Below are 18201 nucleotides of genomic sequence, written 5' to 3'. Positions count from 1 at the left end.
TCTTAAAAGAAGCTTTTATTTTAATAGACCAACAGATGGAAAAGAAATTTTTGCCTAATTTTAATGTGTGCTTAACTGAATTCTTCCCAAATGCTTGAGGCATTTATGTACAATCACACGTAATCACGTGACGCAAGAGTAAAATTTTTTCTTTTCACTTTTTAGTTCATTACAATCAAAGTGCATTTAAAAGAAAAAAACATTTTTTAATAAACTCACTTTACGCTATTTAGCCTATAATTGCAATTAGCATTCTACTCTCTAAACTCTTTTTAATTGATTTCAACGTCAACAGAATTGTTAAGAGAAATGTCAACCGCTGTTTTCTGACTGACTCGACCTAATGTTTTAGTTCCTAGGTAAAAAATCGCAAGAAATGCTTGGACTACGTAATAGAATGATTTTTCATAACAACTTTACCGATTTAATCTTCATGCGACGGTACGAGCGTTTGGTTTTTCTTTATTCAAAAATTTTCTAAAAATATCCTTTAAATCCTGGCAAAATTTTAAAAAAAATTGATTTAATTTTTTCCATCGAATTTCCACAAACAAAATGTTTGCCTTTAAATTCATTCATCCGGCATTTATTCAACGTAACAGATTGCCCATAATATTTAACGAGACGCTTTGGTTAGTCTCTTTTGACGTTTTGTCTTTCCAAGGTTGTTTATTCTTTAGAGCTGTCACATAATAACTTACCAATATCATCAGTTAGATATGCGGTCACCGGAATTTTTGTTGTACCTGACACTAAGAGAATGTGCTTGCTTGTGGCCTCCTTTTTTCATTGGACACGACATTTAATAATCACACTAATGCATAAATGAATGTTGATTGTCGTTGATCCTTTCGTTGAAATTACGGTTGCGACGACTACGAAGTTTTGTTTACAAAAAACAAATTTTTCATAAATTTTCTGCTAATATCCTAATTAAGTAGTGTTGCGAAGTCAGCTAATTCTGTCCTTGGATTTGCCCACTGTTACGAAGAAATTGATTGTTTCCCAAAAAATTTTTTTTTGTTTTAATGACAATCTCACAGAAGTGAATATTTTAATTTAAAGCTTTAATCTTTACTGAGGAATCAATTGAATCTCGAAATGCTCAGCGAAGTTGTATAATTATCACCAACAAATTGGCTGTGGCTGAACCTTGCATACCAACCTTCCTCCTTTACCTTAAAAAAAAAAACAAAAAAAAAAAAACTCAAAGATAATAAAGTTTCGTGTAAATCAGTTTAGCCGTTTTTTTCCAAGTCTGTACATGCATTGCAGAATATATATGGAAAATTCACTGCCGCACCTGTTATAGTTTATGAGTAACTGTTATAAATACGAATAAACTCCAGTTTTTCCAATGAACTTAGCATTGATTGTACTTTAGGCATGTCGTTTGACTGGTGTGGCCCATTTTTTTTTTTTTTTAAGTCGATCTCTCCATCGACGAAGAATCTTTGCCACCGACAAAATTGGACAGAGGGACAGACGGAAAAGCGATCGATTCACGTTAATCATGAACGTACACAGCTTATAGCATCTCTGAAGCTCCCTTCTAGGTTTTGCAATCGTTTCGACAATATGAGTATACCATTGGTCCTCGTGCTGGCGGGTATGAAAACAATATACAAATAAATCGCATCCCAGTTCGTAGAATTACTTATAATATTTTATCCAATTATACAAAAATATGATCCGATATGTGCGCGATATGATGTGAAATATCGTCTTGCAACATAATATTGTAAACACTGTGGAGTGTTTTAATAAATTCGGTCTAAGCCGATTACAGTTTCATTTTTGTTTCCCATTCATTCCTCGTTGTCAAGGCATTGCGTATTTCGCACAAATCATTAGCATTTGCTTGTGGATTTATGCTAAGAGATTGACGGAAGCGAATAGAAACAGTGAAAAAAATATTATGCGATCTTTTCGTAAATATTTATTTTTCACGTACATCATATTTACGCAAAACTAAATGTGGTTTTGATTGCAAGCACTTGTTAAAACACTAAAGGCAGTACAGAATACTTATAAGTTGTGTATAACCGTCGACGAGTGTGTAGTATGCTCACCGCATTTAAGTAAAGAGGTTTTGTTGTCTCGTTTGTTTTTTTTTTTTTTTGGCAATAGTAAGGCAGTTAGTAGATCCATTATGATCACTGCTATATAGAAGCCATATATAGCTTCGGTAAATTTCTTATCAATAACTTTTTTTTTAGATCGTCATCAGCTATTGATCAAAGTGTAGAGCAATTTCAATTTTTTCGGGATTTTAGTTTAAAGTCACCTTCAAATTTGACCAGCAGACTTACATCTAGCATACACTTACATATATGAAGTTTTCTAGTCTAATTTATACCCGTTTGACGAAAAAACATCATAAATATATGAACAGATAAAGTAACAGTGGCACATTTCTACATCGATTACATGCCGAAATTGTCAAACAATCCTTGCAGTCATTGATCACTCCATTGGGCATTTAGGTGCAAGTGGCGCTATCTCATTATATAGACTGCCGAGCGGAATATGGTGCCTTCCAAAAAATATATAAGAAAACTGTTTTCGGCTAATTTTTGATAACCTTCACTTATAACCATGAGACGGTTAAAACTGTCTTTGTGACGCGTCATATGAATTATATATAAGGTGTAGAGGAAAACATATTAACCTCTGTATAAATCAGAAAACATTTTTAAGGACTGTAGGTGACACTTTTAAAACTGCAACTTCGTGTCTTCAATCTATTAACGAAATCCTCGATCTGTTTCTACGCAACTTCCTTTTGTCAGTTATGGAAGGACTCGGCAGGTCTATGTTTTCAAGATTGCAGTACAAATATATAGCAATAGGGGGATCAACTTTAAGCTAACGGGAAATGAGGGCTGTTGTAATATATTCATATCTTTATTTATGCGCTAAAATTTGTATCAGCATTGCCATGAAGTATACGCACTTTTAAGTTGACTCTCAGTAAGTTTTGATAAACCGCAGGTCGCAAAACTTCACACAGTCTATTAAAACTTATCAACAGAGTTAGTTTTTGGTCGAACTCACAGATGCACACACATCGACAAATATGTCAACGTATTACTAAATGATGAGTGCTAACAAAAAAAAATTCGAAACTACAACTCAACAATTCAGAAACTAGAGAAGATGTCGAAAGCAAAATCCCAGGCAGATCGATGTCGAAGTTGTTTGCCGGTATACCCGAGCGGCTGCACGGCATTATTACCCAATAAACATATATAAAATAATAGTTGGTTTGTGTTGGTCAGAAGTGATGATTGCGTTAGTTTCATCCCAAATGTAACTTTCCCTCTTTTTTGTTACGTATTGCAAACGCGATGATAAATTTAGAATATTTTCTTTTACTAATAATCAGTGTAATGTAAAACAAATTGAATTTAGAAAAAAATAAAAAAAATATTTGCGTTGCGTTGGAGTGTGTATTCCTTTTTGAAATTTTACTTTCAACGCCACGTTAGATGTCGCTTTTTACTTGCATCGCTGCAGCTTTTCCTTCCCATGTTATTAGTAAGCGAATTTGGGGTTTTTATCTGAGTGTTGTGGCGCGCAAATATGTAAAAATGTTCCGACATAACTATTTCACACACTTAGTGACAACAAAGCATGCAATGTAGCTATGAAATTTTACACGCTCGTGAAAGAAAGAAAACTAACAACTCCTCCCACGAACACCTCCCTATATATATTATATTTATATGTACGCTTGTTTTGTTAAGTGGCTTCAGAGCAATCCAAACGAGAAATGCGAGAAATACGAATGTACCAAACGCAATAAATAGTTGTTAGTTTGTTTTACGTACAAATGCTTTTTCGTGTAAGTGAAGTAAGCGAAGGTGTTAGCATCAACGTACGTAGGTGCACATGACGGTTAAATACAGCTGCGGCACGTGCGTGTGCGTGCATAAGAGAACAAATTTGATGTTTAGCCACATTTTTAGCTTCTGTCTCACCTACAAACAAACAAACATGCACACATTCCAAACACGGTAAAGCAACGTTGAATTGTCTGGGAAAACTTTCACATGCTATAAATGTAAGAGTTTAAGGTGTGCCTGCAGTATGTCATTTTGTTTGAAGCGAAATATTTGAAATTTTACTTCATAAGACAATTTTGTTTTTGTTTTTTTTTCCTTCAAATAACTTAATTTGAAGGCTTTAATTTGGTTAAGAATAAACTGGGATTGTCGCGTATTATCGTAAATGATGAAATAAAAAAATGATTTTATGAAGAATTTTTGAAAATTTACTATATATTAAGTTTGGTTGTTCTTGCTGTTTCTTGTACTTTATATGCTTTAAAAAAACGAACAACATCACCAAAGTGCGGTAATGGTCTGTAACCGATTATGTGGTATAATGGCGGCAACATTATTGCGCCGTTATGATAATAAAACTACATGTATGTTATGTAAGTAAGCAAACGTTTACGTATGTATATATGACTATATATATATATATATATATATATATATATATATATGTATATATATATATATATGTTTGTTGCCCTCGTATACATGTCCGTTTATATATATAGTTATATATATGCATTTATAGAAACACGATTGTGTGTATGTATGTATGTATGTATGTATATATGTATACATATATCTATATATGTATATTATTTATTATATATTTACAAGATTATACGTACTATAGAAGTAATGACTTTCTTTATATGTGCATTACAATATTATTGCGAAGCAAGCTCAGGAAGAATCTTTGATACTTATCAGCTCAAACCAACCCATTGGAATTGCAAAATATTTCGTTAAATGGGGGCATGACAATTGATCAATTAGTCCATTTACCTAACTTAACCAAATATTTTTTGCGAGATTATATTTATATAGTGCGCGTACCACAGTTTCTTGTCTATTGTGCGGCAGATCTCATCCTGGTATTCCTCTAAATTTTCAAAGTTCATTATGAATATATCTAACAAGTTTTAAATTTGCTTTGAATTGTTATCGTAAGCGGTATTATGAGAGTTGCAAACTTAAACCATTACCTTCGTGCGGACAAAGACAGGTATTAATGTGCTTGTAAATGAAATCAACAACGTAAGCATTTTATAGGATTTCTGATGCGTGTTACAAAAGTAATGACAATTTCGACATGCTCGCCTTCTTCAATAGCAGATATAATAAACTGCAATTTGTCAACAAGTCAATAATAATAAAAATAATTGCCAATAAAAATTTTTATTAAATAAATCAATTTCCAAACTACATTTTTTGTTTTCTTCATTACGAACGTTACGAGTTTTTGAAGCCAATTTCGAAGAGCATTTTATGTTCATTCTCTCTTTTCGTTTGCAATATCAACGACTATACAAAACAGTGGCCATAATATTATATTATTCTATAGCGTAAGGTTTCGAATTATGGGCTAATTTCGAAATCACAATTATTGAAATCAAAAAATCGTAATTGATTCGACTTAAGTAAAACACAGCGGATAGTACAAATGCTTTTCTTGAATGTATTTACAACTTGTGGTACGCGGGTGTATTATGTTTGCGTGTATGCGCAAGACCTAGTAGGATTTGAGGTAGATCAATCTTTTATTGTACCGATTAATTCAGAATCATTTTCCGAATCGATTTAAACTTCTCTGTCCAATTGTCCCTCTTGTTATCGTGTGTTCAACGGAAAAGCTGGGTTTTGGGGATACTTTGATTAAATTCGGTCCAGGCATCACTTTTGACGCAAGTATGGACGGTTTCAAAAATCGGATCGGACCACTTTTAAACTATTTTCCATATAACAACTAATTTTGAAAAATCGTTGTATGAATGTTGCATTAAGGGACGTAGTAGATCCAGAGAAGTAGCAGGGCAGGATGTTCTAGTAAACTGCTTTTAATTATTTTTCGTTTCAAATCTCATTAAGGGCTGCAAATCGTAGCATTTAATGCAAGAAAGCCGGAAAACATCCCAGGTATTTCGGTGTATATTCCCATACCGCAATCGCATACCATGACGTCTATTCCAATAGTCATTGCGTGTCTATGTGCCATACAAACTTACTGATTGACGTTTATCTAGTCATTTATATTAGAAATTTAAATGAAATTCAAAGTAATAGGCCATAGGTAAAAAATTTTCGGTAAACATATGGCTAAAAGTCAAAGACTTTCGTTAGATTTTACTCCATATAATCTATTGTGTCGTTGTTTCGACAGTTCACGGCCAAAAATATTTGTAATTTTATCATATCCTAAACCGTTTGTAATGCAAGCATATATCAAGCTTATGCGAACGCATGCAGCGGCCCGTAAAACTTGAAATACGCCCGTGTTTTACCTTGTCTATCCGTCTGTCCGTTTGCTTATTTTGTTTTTTTGTGGTCAGCCTATAGACAGCGACTTTTTAAGATATTTGGACCTTTGGTATGACGATATATTTTGGTACATACGCTTTGGACCGGATAACTTTTTCCACCACGTCCCACATAATTTTTTGAAAAGTCGTTTACGTTACTTTTGGTTCACTGTATTTTTACTTGGCCTTTTTTTTTAATGCCCTAAAGTGGCTCAAAACCTACAGCCTGAAGAAATTTTTAAAGAGTTTTCCGAAGACTTATTGAGCTATATTTTTGAGATTAATTTTGACGTAGTCCCGAAATCTACATTTTAAGGACTTCTTCTTTTTCTTTCATGTTGATAAAAATATTGCAAAAAATTAATATGCCGCCATATTCGTAGGTTAGTTCTGCAGAACGCGTTATACAACACATATGGTCTGCCTATAAAAGCGTTGACAATAATTAGTGAACTAAAGTAGAAACGCAAAAAAAAAAAAGCAATAATTGCCAATAAAATAGAATCTTTAGTAGATACCGACATAAAATGTGGCGAAAGATATTTATTTGTGAAACCGCTGCGATAACACGCACGCATATAAAATTTTATGTAATGCGTGCTATTATCAATATTTTTAGTGACAATTTTGTTGTAATCTAAAGCTTTTTTTTTCGCCTTGCGCTTTTTGATTATTACTATTACGTATTCTTACATTATCTTATTGCATATTTTTGCTTAATTAAGTAAATTTCTTCATCAATTTACGCGACTCCCATTCGCGAAGAATTTTTTTACATAAATAAAAACTATATGTATAAATATTAAGGAGCTTAACGAATGTAACTCACATTATACATTAAGAGATTTTCTCGCTCATTTGCTTGAGATTCTATGCATCCAAGAACCGTTCAAAGACGAATATAACATTTTTATTTCCTATTATCGAGTTGAATGATACACCAGTGCAATGATGTAAATAGGTTTACAAGTTTTTCAAAGAGAGTAATTTTCTTACCCCCAACTTTATGCAACGATAAAATGTACATTTAATCCTTAATCACTACAGCACTATTACTATTGCTATTACCATAGACACTGTAATCTTCTTATACCGATCTACATGTTTGAATGTTTATAGAAAATATTGGCTATATTCTGCATGTTGCTATGAATGTAATTGAAGTTTTATTAAAAGAACTCTTAAGTCGTAGATTTATTCTTTTTATATCGCTGGCTGCGTTTAATTGAAAAGATTTGAATTATGTGTGCAGAAAGTAGATGCATCAGCATCTTTTTTCAATCCTATGTTTTTTATTAAAATCTTGGCTCCGTATATAAATGCGATTGTATATGCAACAGTTTAACCTGATGCTATATATATATATATATATATATATATATGATACCACAAAATGGATGTTCCTTAATATGGAAATCATTTTAACTCAAGTTCAAAATTTTACACATGTTCCTTTAGTCAATTATTCTTTCGCCCTTCATATCCTTTCCTTTTTGTTCTATTCCACTTTAAATCTCGTTACAAACAAGAGGCTCTCATACACAAAATAATGCATAATGCAATTCGTCTTTCTTTTCGTAAGTTTTATAAGATTTTCCTTTTTTGTGCACATTCGTTACATTTGAATGACTAACTATGTATGTACGTCATTTTAATATTTGAGTAAAGGCAATATATTTTATAAAAGTTCATGTAGAAAATTCAATTTTGAAGAGCTTAAATAAAATAGATAACAGTGAAGAAAAGCGAAAGAAAGAAAGAAGGTTAAGGGAAAGGATTACAATTTAACATATAAATTGCAGCCTCTTTCTATTCCGAAATTATAATAAATTTTCGAAACCAAAAAAAAAAAAGCCAAAAAAAAATCACTAACAACTAGTACTGACTGGCTTTGCCACACGCATCAAGTACCCATTCTTTTGTGCAATTTTGTAAAATCGTTTCTAAAGCCCTAGCAGCTGATAAATAAAATTATTCTTCGATATCAGCATAAACTTCATTTCATGGAGCTGCTATCCACCTATGTTGCTTTAATGGAAAGCCACTCGTTTCGCAAAGACTGAACTTGCAGACTGTACTTCGGTGTATAGTTTCCTAGTTGAAAATCGCCTCTAGGTGATTTCCGTATCAGCTCTAAGCCTGTCTGTCCGTCTGTCCGAATGATGTCTGCCTACATAATATTGTGTGTTGGCGCTGCAGGACGCAGTTTTTAATATATTTTGATGAAATTTCATAAATTCACATATTATGACCCAAGGACGCCTCAAAGGAATGCTTAGCAAAGTGCTAAAAAATTTTTATTCTATTACGTTTTTCTTTATCGCAAGAAAATTGTGAAAAAAATATTTATTTTAGGATTTTATAGTGGTCCCACCTTCCAAGTACAATCAGACATTTCCGAATGAGCTCATATAGCTTGTACTTGTGTGAGATTCAGCGTAAGTACTTCCTAGAGTGATTTAAAAAAGAAAAGGACAATGCAATGAGGTCGATGAAAGAATAGTAAGTAAGGAGACATAAATTTTAAATTTCCAGTCGCATGAATTATACTAACAAGAAAAGAACCCAGCTCTTAGTTCTTTAAAACGATATAAAAAAGTAAAGTAAGACTCTTTCTCTAGGAAGAAACTTGTGGTGCCTTTGAGTTGTCAAATCTCTTAACTATTTCGTTATTGGTTTGCATGTCAGCTGATCAATATGCATTCATATCTATTATAGTTTACAAGATTTCATTTTAAAGCGAACTGAAACAAGACCCATTCGCGTCGTCATCTTCAACGACAAAAAGAGCTTGCGGTAGGACTAATGAACATGAGTGAATTCAATCAGATTCTGACGTTTACTCTAACCTGGAATATAGACTAAATGTTGTTTAAATGCTAAATTCGAAAGTGATGGCTAAAATACGTTGCTCATGGCTATAATACTTCTCTAGTCTTGGACATGTAAACTAATAAATTTTTTTTTGTTTTCAAATTGAAATTTGAATCAACTTTGCTTCATACTGTGCCGTCCGTTAAACTAAAGGTGTCTTCGGTGTCTTGACATTTTTTAATTCTTTCAAAAAAATAATTTTCTTCATCACTTAAATATGTAATTAATAACCATCTTGACAGTTATCATTCTGTTCATTCGAAAAAAGAAAGCCTATCCGGCTTTTCATGTGTTCTCTCACTCTTAAGTAAAAATATATGTATAATCGGTATGTCAACTGATTTGTTAATTCTTTGAGAGAAGAAGAAGCAATCCATAAAATTCTGTTTTGTAAATTTTTCTCATATTTTATTAAAATGCACAAACGCATATTGAAGTAGTTTCATTCTACGCTTTTCTTTATATCAAGATGTACGATACAGTCTATTCATAAACATATAAAAATAAAAAAGTATAAAAGAGAGAAAGGCAATATTTATATACATATATATATATATATATATACATATATTTGCTTTTCTAATTTTTCATCACTTGAAGTGATGAAAGCAGAAAAAAATCTCCTTACAAATTTATCTATAATTTGTTTGGCAATTTAAGCAATTTATTATAAATTGTCAGAGGCATTCAACATCATGGGGTCGGTCTTTCTAAACGTTTTCGTGCAGGCATGAATACCCATCATAAACTAGTGCTGACAATAAATTAAAGTATTTAGTGGTATTTTCAGCTTGACTGCTGTTGTCATTGCCAATTTTTTGTGCCATAACTTTTGCTTATACGTCAAATACTTATATGACTGGCATAAATATTTCACATACATATACTTTACACTTAAAGAATTTTCGAACACACAAACACACATAGAAGAGAGTACTCCAGTATCAATGCGATGAATATCAATCACAGCAATAACTTATGTTACATTTAGTTAAGTGCACTTTTAAGCATGGCTGTTAAGATCACAACTATACAGAAATTTGCGCTTAGAGTTCATGTTGGTTATTTTTGTTACTAAATTATATATAATATATATATACACTTCATATTGTGCATATAAGGTGCATTTATGCCCTTTTCGGATAAAATTTGCATACTTATTGCATAAATCTTTACTCTTAGTGCGAAGTAGCATTTGTATGTCCGGAAATATGGTATACATTTGTAAGTTTAGTTCAGAAGAATGGACAAGAACGCAACTGTCTCCGCGGGAGCGATCTTTCATCTTTATTGCAGTGCAATAATTTGGGAAAATCAGTAAACTCTGTAAAGCACGTTAGCTTAAATTACCAAAACACCACTGCCGCGAACGAATGATTTAGATAAGCAAACCTATTACCTATACATACTCAAACTCCAATGAACGGCATGAAGATAGGCCTATTAAAACGGCCAATTCTCGCAACTGTATTCACAACTTTTAAGATAAACTTAATACCGAGTTCCAATTTTCTGTAAATACAAGTTTTTGATTTGCAAATCTTACATCAATATTGGATTCAATTCAACATATATAATAAATGCATACATACGTACACATCTTTATCTCTCACGCACTTTTCTGGGTGCTATAAATGAATAATTAGTTGTTGTATGGACAATACAAATGAAACATTGGCAAGCTATGTAAAATATGGATTTTTTGTTAGAAATTTTCGTCATTTATGGCAACTGTTTTTTCATTCGAAATAAAGACTTGTAAATGTAAACAATTTCGCAATTTCACTTACAATACACGATATTTGGTTTTTTATGTCATTCTTCGCTTGAATGCAATCTCTATTAAAATCATTAAAATCGAAATTTTACATTAAATCGACTAACATTGAGAGTAATATATATTCATTGCCCAAGGCTTATGATGCGAATATGATACATGCTAGCTTGTCGTGACACATTCTATCAATAAACGTTAGATTGTAAAATTAGCAATAGACAAGGTATAACAGAATAAAAGGAATTAAAGCTGAATGAAATGAATGCACTCACACATGTGTTTTTGTGCGGTCTTTCTTGTGCGTTTATGCGGTCCCTATTCACTGCATAAAAAAATACTTTTTAATTGTGTTGCGAAAACTATTTTCTATAGCTACACGCAAACCCGTTTTTGTGCGGTGAATAGGGACCGCATAAACGCACAAAAAAAGAATGTATCCAGTGGAAATGAAATGGAAAATGATGTGCCATGAAAATCTCTTGTACAAAACGCAAATAAAAACTCATATCCTTTTCTCCTAACTCTTACCTATTTTAAGTGATATCGTTATTGTTTAGAGATTGCTTTCTTTGCATGAAAGTATTAGAGAACTATATAGGAACTATTTTGATAATAATGTTTAAGAGAAAAACTACTGTTTTCTTCAATACTTTTTCCTTAATACAAGGTTATTTGAAATTAAAGACATACCCTTCTTGATTGGATTTAAGTATAATTCTTCCTGGCCACCAACATGCTTTCACCTTCCGAGCAAAATCATCCACAACTCTGGCACTTGAAAGCTTTTTTCGAAAATCTGCTTTTCTAGCTTACCCTAAAGCCAGCACATAGGAGCCTTTCAATTTTGATTCGATTGCTTTGACACTTTAACTGCACTTTCGAAATTTGATTACCTTGAGATTATTGTGGATTGTTTCGCTAAATTAAAATTTCCAAACCTTTTGGCCTTTTCTTAAAAATCCTTCATCTTAACACCTTGATTTAAATATAAGTTGCTAAGAAAGTTGGCGACCCTTTCTCCGCATTGGAGTTATTCTTTGACCGCTCATTAAGAATATCTTTGGAAATTTTCAATTTTCTGTCTCATTTTCTAAGGCCATGAGGGCTCCAACCACAGGCGGCAGTCAGTTGACGGACGGACGGACAGACAAGCACGCTTAAGTCGCTTTCATCTTATATTCCTGTAGCATATGCATACCTGATGTAACATCTGTAGGAGTGTAATGCACAACAGGCGAAGCCCGTTTTATACGCAATCCTTTATGGGTAGATACAAATGTAATCGCAAACTATGTTTTAATGTATCTTGTTTTCTCCTTTTTTTTACATAACGCACAAAAAACTATGGTTACCTAACCGCAGTACAGCAAAAGTAGAGCGAAGCATAAAAGTAAAAGAAATGTATGTACATTTTACCTGAAGTCAATGTGTTCTTTAATTAAGTTCAAAAAAAAGTACGTCTGTCCTGTATACAGAAAGAAAAGGTAATTAAATAAAAAACAAGTAAAAGCGTTATGATCGAGCAAAACCAGCATTGTATAAAGTGTTTTCAAGTAAAGGCGTACAGGGTGCTCAAAAGGTGAATTGTCTTGTTCCAAGTTATTCCGAATTGATTCTCTTATCAAAAATCGTGTTATCCTTTCGTCTATTGGCTTCATAAAGTAGTAAAAATTTCGATGTCGTTTGGTTTGTTGTTGACCTTATTTTCATAAAAACTTTCCTCTCTTCCTGTGAACGAGAGAGGCTTCCAAGAATTCGCATCAATTTTGTGCAACCAAATACATTACTTGACGATATTTTGAAATTTGCAAAAATTTTTTTTCATACAACAACTTTATCAAAATAAAACATTATATGGCGAGTGGTTCTCAAATGTTTCCATCCATTCCGATTGCCTCAATATAACGAACAGATCCGCAGACGGATAGGCAAGCGTAAATCGATTCAGAAAATGATTCTTAATCGATCGCTATGATGAAATGTGAATATATCTTAAGTGCTTCTGAATGTTACGTACACCTCACAAACTTAATGTCACCTGTACCTTAAGTGGCTTATGAATAGTAATCATCGTAGATAATAATGTTTAACAAAGTAATTGAATTTAATTTTTTTCTTCTCCTAAATGTGTCTTAGTCATAAAAAACAGAAATTAATTTAAAAGATGAAAAAAATGCTCTTCATAGCAAAAGGAAAAGGACAAGAATGTATGGATTTCCTCCATTTTTGAGAAGACACATGAGACGAAAGAGCGAACTAACTCCTTTCATGTTAAAGTTAATCCTCGCAACTCAAGTACTTTGTTTTTCAATTCTAGGCACATCAGCCGTCGTAAGGATTAAGCAATAAGTATGATAACTGATATGGATAAGTGCCTGGGATCATTTCTTCCTTGAACATTAAAAAGGCTTTTAGCTCGATAAGAACTGTAAGTGCCGTCTGCCAATTTTATTTATTCATTTTTTTTTTTTTTTATATATGACCAACTACTTAGGGGTTGTCCACTTCACCTGTAAGTGTGTTGATAATTAGGAATTGTTATAGATACAGTAGGTCTCGGCATAACGAGGGGAAGATCATGAAGCGTGGAAAAGACCTCCTCTACGGGTGACTTGTTCGTAAAGCTTGGTTCGTTCCCCAATTTTCCCCAAAAGTAAAATATCAAACAATTGCCGTTTGAGAAACGATAGGTTGTGGTGTGCGTTACTTCTACTTAATTCTAAAGCGACAATACATCAATATTTACACTCGTCAAACTCCTTTGCCGTTGATCCCCTAACTACACCGGCGACCATACGGCTAATAAAGAACATGTTTGTGATAGAGGAGAGGTACTTGTTGATGATGATTTCTCACGAACAGTTTGCAAAAAACTTGTGCATTACAATAAATCAACCGCAATATGTTAGAAGACTAGGAAAAATCATAAAAAATAACTGCAAGAGAATCAACAGTTAAAGTTTATTTAATCTTTACGTGATATTAAATTTCATTTTTATATAGAAACTCAAACTCAAACTGAACAATGATTCATATTGCTAAGGTTTCCGTATATATAAATCAAAGATCTTTACGGTTTCTCGCCTTTCCGTCCGCAATAAGTAACTAATTTAACCTAACCTACTTAAATCCTTTTTATTTCAATTATTCAGGTACTACATGAAAATGCAATTATTTTCTGTTCTTTAGCTCACAAATTCGTTCTCGTCATACAAGCATACACTTTCCGGCATAAAGTACGTGCGTGTACGTGTATACAATTCGCAATATTCGCAGGATTGCAGCGAGTGATGGCATAAACTATTATATAACAATAACATAAACAAGACTGTTTTGTCGGCTTTAGCACTACCGCCGCTACAGTCAGCGCCAGAGGCACTTGAAACAAGGAAAATGCAATAATTTTTTTTCATTTTTTCTTTATTTTTTGCAAATATTTTCTTTAAATATATATATATATATAGCTGCGGTGTATGCCCCTTACATTTCCGAGGGTGTATTGCTTTTTTTTTTACTTTTAAATGAAACGTGTCTCGAAAACAAAACATATAATTATTGTTTTTTTTCACCGAGAATAAGAAACGAATAATAATTTTGAAAAGACTACGATTTTACGAAAGACACGCGTATCGTAACGTAACGTAAAACGTTTTTGAATCACCTTTGGCGACAACTCATATCAATTTCCATCTCTTGATTTGATGTAACCAAAGTGTAACGAGGGCTTACTTTACGGATGATAGGCGAAGAAGGAGAAGGAGGAGGAGGAGACGTTATAGCAGTCAGGAAAATAATAAAAAAAATACTTTTCTTGCATACAATAGTAAGACGTATGTTGTGAACGGGAACAATTTAATGAGCAACGGTATCTTTTTATCTATCATTATTGCAAAATAATAAGGGATTTCGTCTTACTCTTCCCATGCCCGCAAAGAGAATGTGTTAAGCAGAAATTTTTAATAAATAGGATTAGATAGATGCACACGAAGAAAGTCGGAGTTGCTGAGCTGCCACGCATCTATTTCGCAATATTAGCGGCATTGTGAACATCATTTCAGTAACGAGACCAACAAATTGACGAATCGCTGGAAAAAGTCTCAATCGAAGTGTAACATTCTTTCACTTAGAAGCCAGTTATACACTAACTGACCTAATATCATATATGTGCAAACATCAAGACCTAAGGAGTGAGTATATCGTTGATTAGCTTAGGGCAGAACGACAATGCGCATCAGAAAAAAGGGTCCAAGTTATCAAACATAGATAACAAATATATAAGACAAGTAGACACTCGTCTTGACTTTCCCCAATTAATCTATTGATATATTTTATATTAGAGTAGGATCTCAAGAATAGATTGCACTTGCGTAAGTTGTGTAAATATCTTTGTTAAACAACAAGCCAGGTCCGCCAGTTATTGGCACATAAATGTGTAGATATTAAACCGAACTATTTTTAGTTTTGCTATCGGTTGACAAAACTAAGCCAATTCAAATTCGATTATGAATTATATAAGCCGCTCGCACAGCGTCGCGGATAACTCTTCCCTTTTTGCCTGGCAGGCAATGAAACCGCGACATGGCAACGATTCGAATTGGCATTTTTCCTACTTTTGCATCTTTTTCATTGTATTGTATTGTACCCGTTGATTCAAATAACTGCTAATCTGTTCGAAATGTTTATTAAGACTTTGTGGTGGATTTTCGTCCAATCAAATGCAAATTCTCTTCAAACTTTTTTGCTCCTCCAGCCCGTTCTTGGTCATTGACAATAAAATCACCACTTTTAAAGCGTTGAAACTAGTAGCAACAACACAAACTTCTAAAAGTGTTTGTCACTCAGTCAATCATTCAACAAAAGTAATAAATATCGGAAATGCAATTTTGACCGTTCCATAATTAGCGTCCGTGTACACTAAATAACTCAATAATACTAAATCGAAAACTGTTATTTCATATACACAAACACACTTTATTCTTTTCATTGATTAGAACACATACTAGCATCTATATAACATTAAAAAATGCAATTGACTTGCATTCTTCCGCCGAAAAAATCATCAGTCCCGTAAATCTTGTCGATATTTATTTTATTGTTGAGGGTGATCGAGCATCAACATTCTCCCATTCCTCTTTCCCCCATTCATCGTTGTTCTTTACTTTATTGGCGAGGGTACGGCGAGAGAGATGGATGCACTCATTGACTTTCTCATAAATTGTACTCTTTCAGATAATTATACAAATAAACGTTTTCTTCGAAACGAGAAGTATTTTTATTCAAAATCAATTCGACTTTTGAGTCGCTATCAAGATAACACAGTCTTCGTCTTAAAATAAAATTCATTTGCATAGGTCCTGTAAAGATCGTTGAGTAACGTGAGCAAAGCAAAAAATCTAATCCAATCAGTTCGATAGCATGAAGCAACCTAACCTAATCCAATATACTTCTTGTTTTTATATATATTTTTTCAAATATTTTCGAATATAAAAATTTTAATGAAAAAGTTTTTTCAAATTTCTTAATTAAAAGAAGAAATTCTTAATTTAAATTTTTATTATAAACGTTTTTTTTTTTGTAGCAAAGCCATTCGTTTCTTACTTACCTTTAATTATCACAAAGAAGATCAATAGTAAAAGTGCGAGCGGCGAGTCCATGACCAATGCTTGTGGTTTTGTATAGTTGTTGTGGTTAGAAAATCCAAGCTTGATATATATATATATATATATGTATATATTTATAAATCAATGCATCCGCATACACACCCACATGCAAACACAAGAAAACAAATTGCTTTGTGTTTGGGAAGTGTAGAAGAAAATCTTTAAATTTATGGTCAAAGATTAACAGCTTTCTCTCTCAATTCACAATTGAAAGCGTGAAAAGACATACCAACGGCAACACAACGATATCACAAAGCAAAGCATAACAAACATATTATGCATTCAATACCAATGGTACTAGTAATGTTAGTATTAAAATTGTGGGTGTGTTTGATATTTAATATATATATATATATATATATATATAAATTTATAGTATATGTATATGTATATATATATATATATATACCAGATGATTTAAAAACCTTTGCTTTCAGTGTTATTGTTTAATCCTGCGCCTGCTTTTTTTACTGCTGACTATTGTTGACTGTTGTTGCTATATATAGTGTTGACGTTGTTATTGCTCAAGTTGAAAATTGATAGTGTGCTGTGCAAAAGCTTAGGGGCAACTGTTGACTTATTACTCTGCTGTTGCTGTTACTGTTGCTGTTCAGCACTTTACTTGGATGTTGGTTGTTATTCTTTTCAATTTATAGTCACAAGAGATTGTGGATTTTTAATATGAATTTTCGTGACTTTAGTTTAGTTAGTATTTTGCGAGTAGTGTGTTCTTAAAGAAAAACGAAAAAAAAATGTTTCTTTTTTTTTTTTTGTTTCTTCTTGATGATGTAGGAATAGTAACTTTTTCCCTTTTTCTCTTTTTTAACAAATTATGATGATAAACAAAAATTTATTTATTTATTTTCGCTTGCTTTATTGTACATCACCTAATCCGTGTCATTTGCTTGTTTTGGCTGAACATCAAAAAGGGATTTTTATTTGTAAGGAAAGAAACAAAAAAAAAAAAAAAAAAAATTAAGCAAAAATATCGAAACTCATGCAATGTATACTTGTTTGTTATTAAATTCTTATTATATTTATGTTACGAGATATTTGTTGTCATTGTTGTTGCTCTTTCGAAAAAAATTTCGCTTGTTTATATAGTTGTCAACATCACTTTAACGCTCTGTGTGCTTTCCTTTTTTTTGTTTTTGTGCTTTTTTTTGTTTTGGCGCAACTGCCACCGTTTCGGTTGCAAGCTTTACAACGGTAGAAATAGTGAAAATCTTTCTTTCATTTTATATTTCAAATATTTATAAAATGTTCTATTTTCTACTTCACCGAATTTATTTTTTACTCCCTTATATAAGAACGTTTCTTTACTTATTTATCTGTATATGTATATATATATATATATATATATATATTGTTTTTCGTTTTATTTTAAATTTCCGTTAAATTTGTTCTCCTTTATTTTTACTATTTTTATGTTAATTTAAGCAGGTCTGTGCGGATTTTTCTTTTTTATATCCGTTCTGTTTAAATCATTTTTATATACGACTAGATTTTTGCAGTTTTTTTTTTTTTGT

At 32.4% G+C, this 18201-nt stretch overlaps 1 protein-coding gene across 7 annotated transcripts in view; it reads right to left on the bottom strand.

The window, feature by feature from the left end:
* Nucleotides 1-18201, bottom strand: part of LOC119634189 (neuronal acetylcholine receptor subunit alpha-7) — a 293482-nt gene that overhangs the window by 226066 nt on the left and 49215 nt on the right. For 5 of the 7 annotated variants that reach the window (XM_038028215.1, XM_038028212.1, XM_038028214.1 and 2 more), the window contains exon 1: nucleotides 16615-17966. In XM_038028215.1, the coding sequence (XP_037884143.1) occupies nucleotides 16615-16666 (52 nt within the window). In that variant the 5' untranslated portion in view covers nucleotides 16667-17966. Of the gene's footprint in view, nucleotides 1-16614; nucleotides 17967-18201 lie in introns of those variants that run through there. The other 2 variants (XM_038028210.1, XM_038028209.1) reach the window with 2 other exon arrangements.

This window comes from Glossina fuscipes, unplaced genomic scaffold, assembly GCF_014805625.2.
Source record: "Glossina fuscipes isolate IAEA_lab_2018 unplaced genomic scaffold, Yale_Gfus_2 2, whole genome shotgun sequence".
NCBI classification, from domain to species: domain Eukaryota; kingdom Metazoa; phylum Arthropoda; class Insecta; order Diptera; family Glossinidae; genus Glossina; species Glossina fuscipes.
This window is presented reverse-complemented; position numbering and strand designations above follow the sequence as displayed.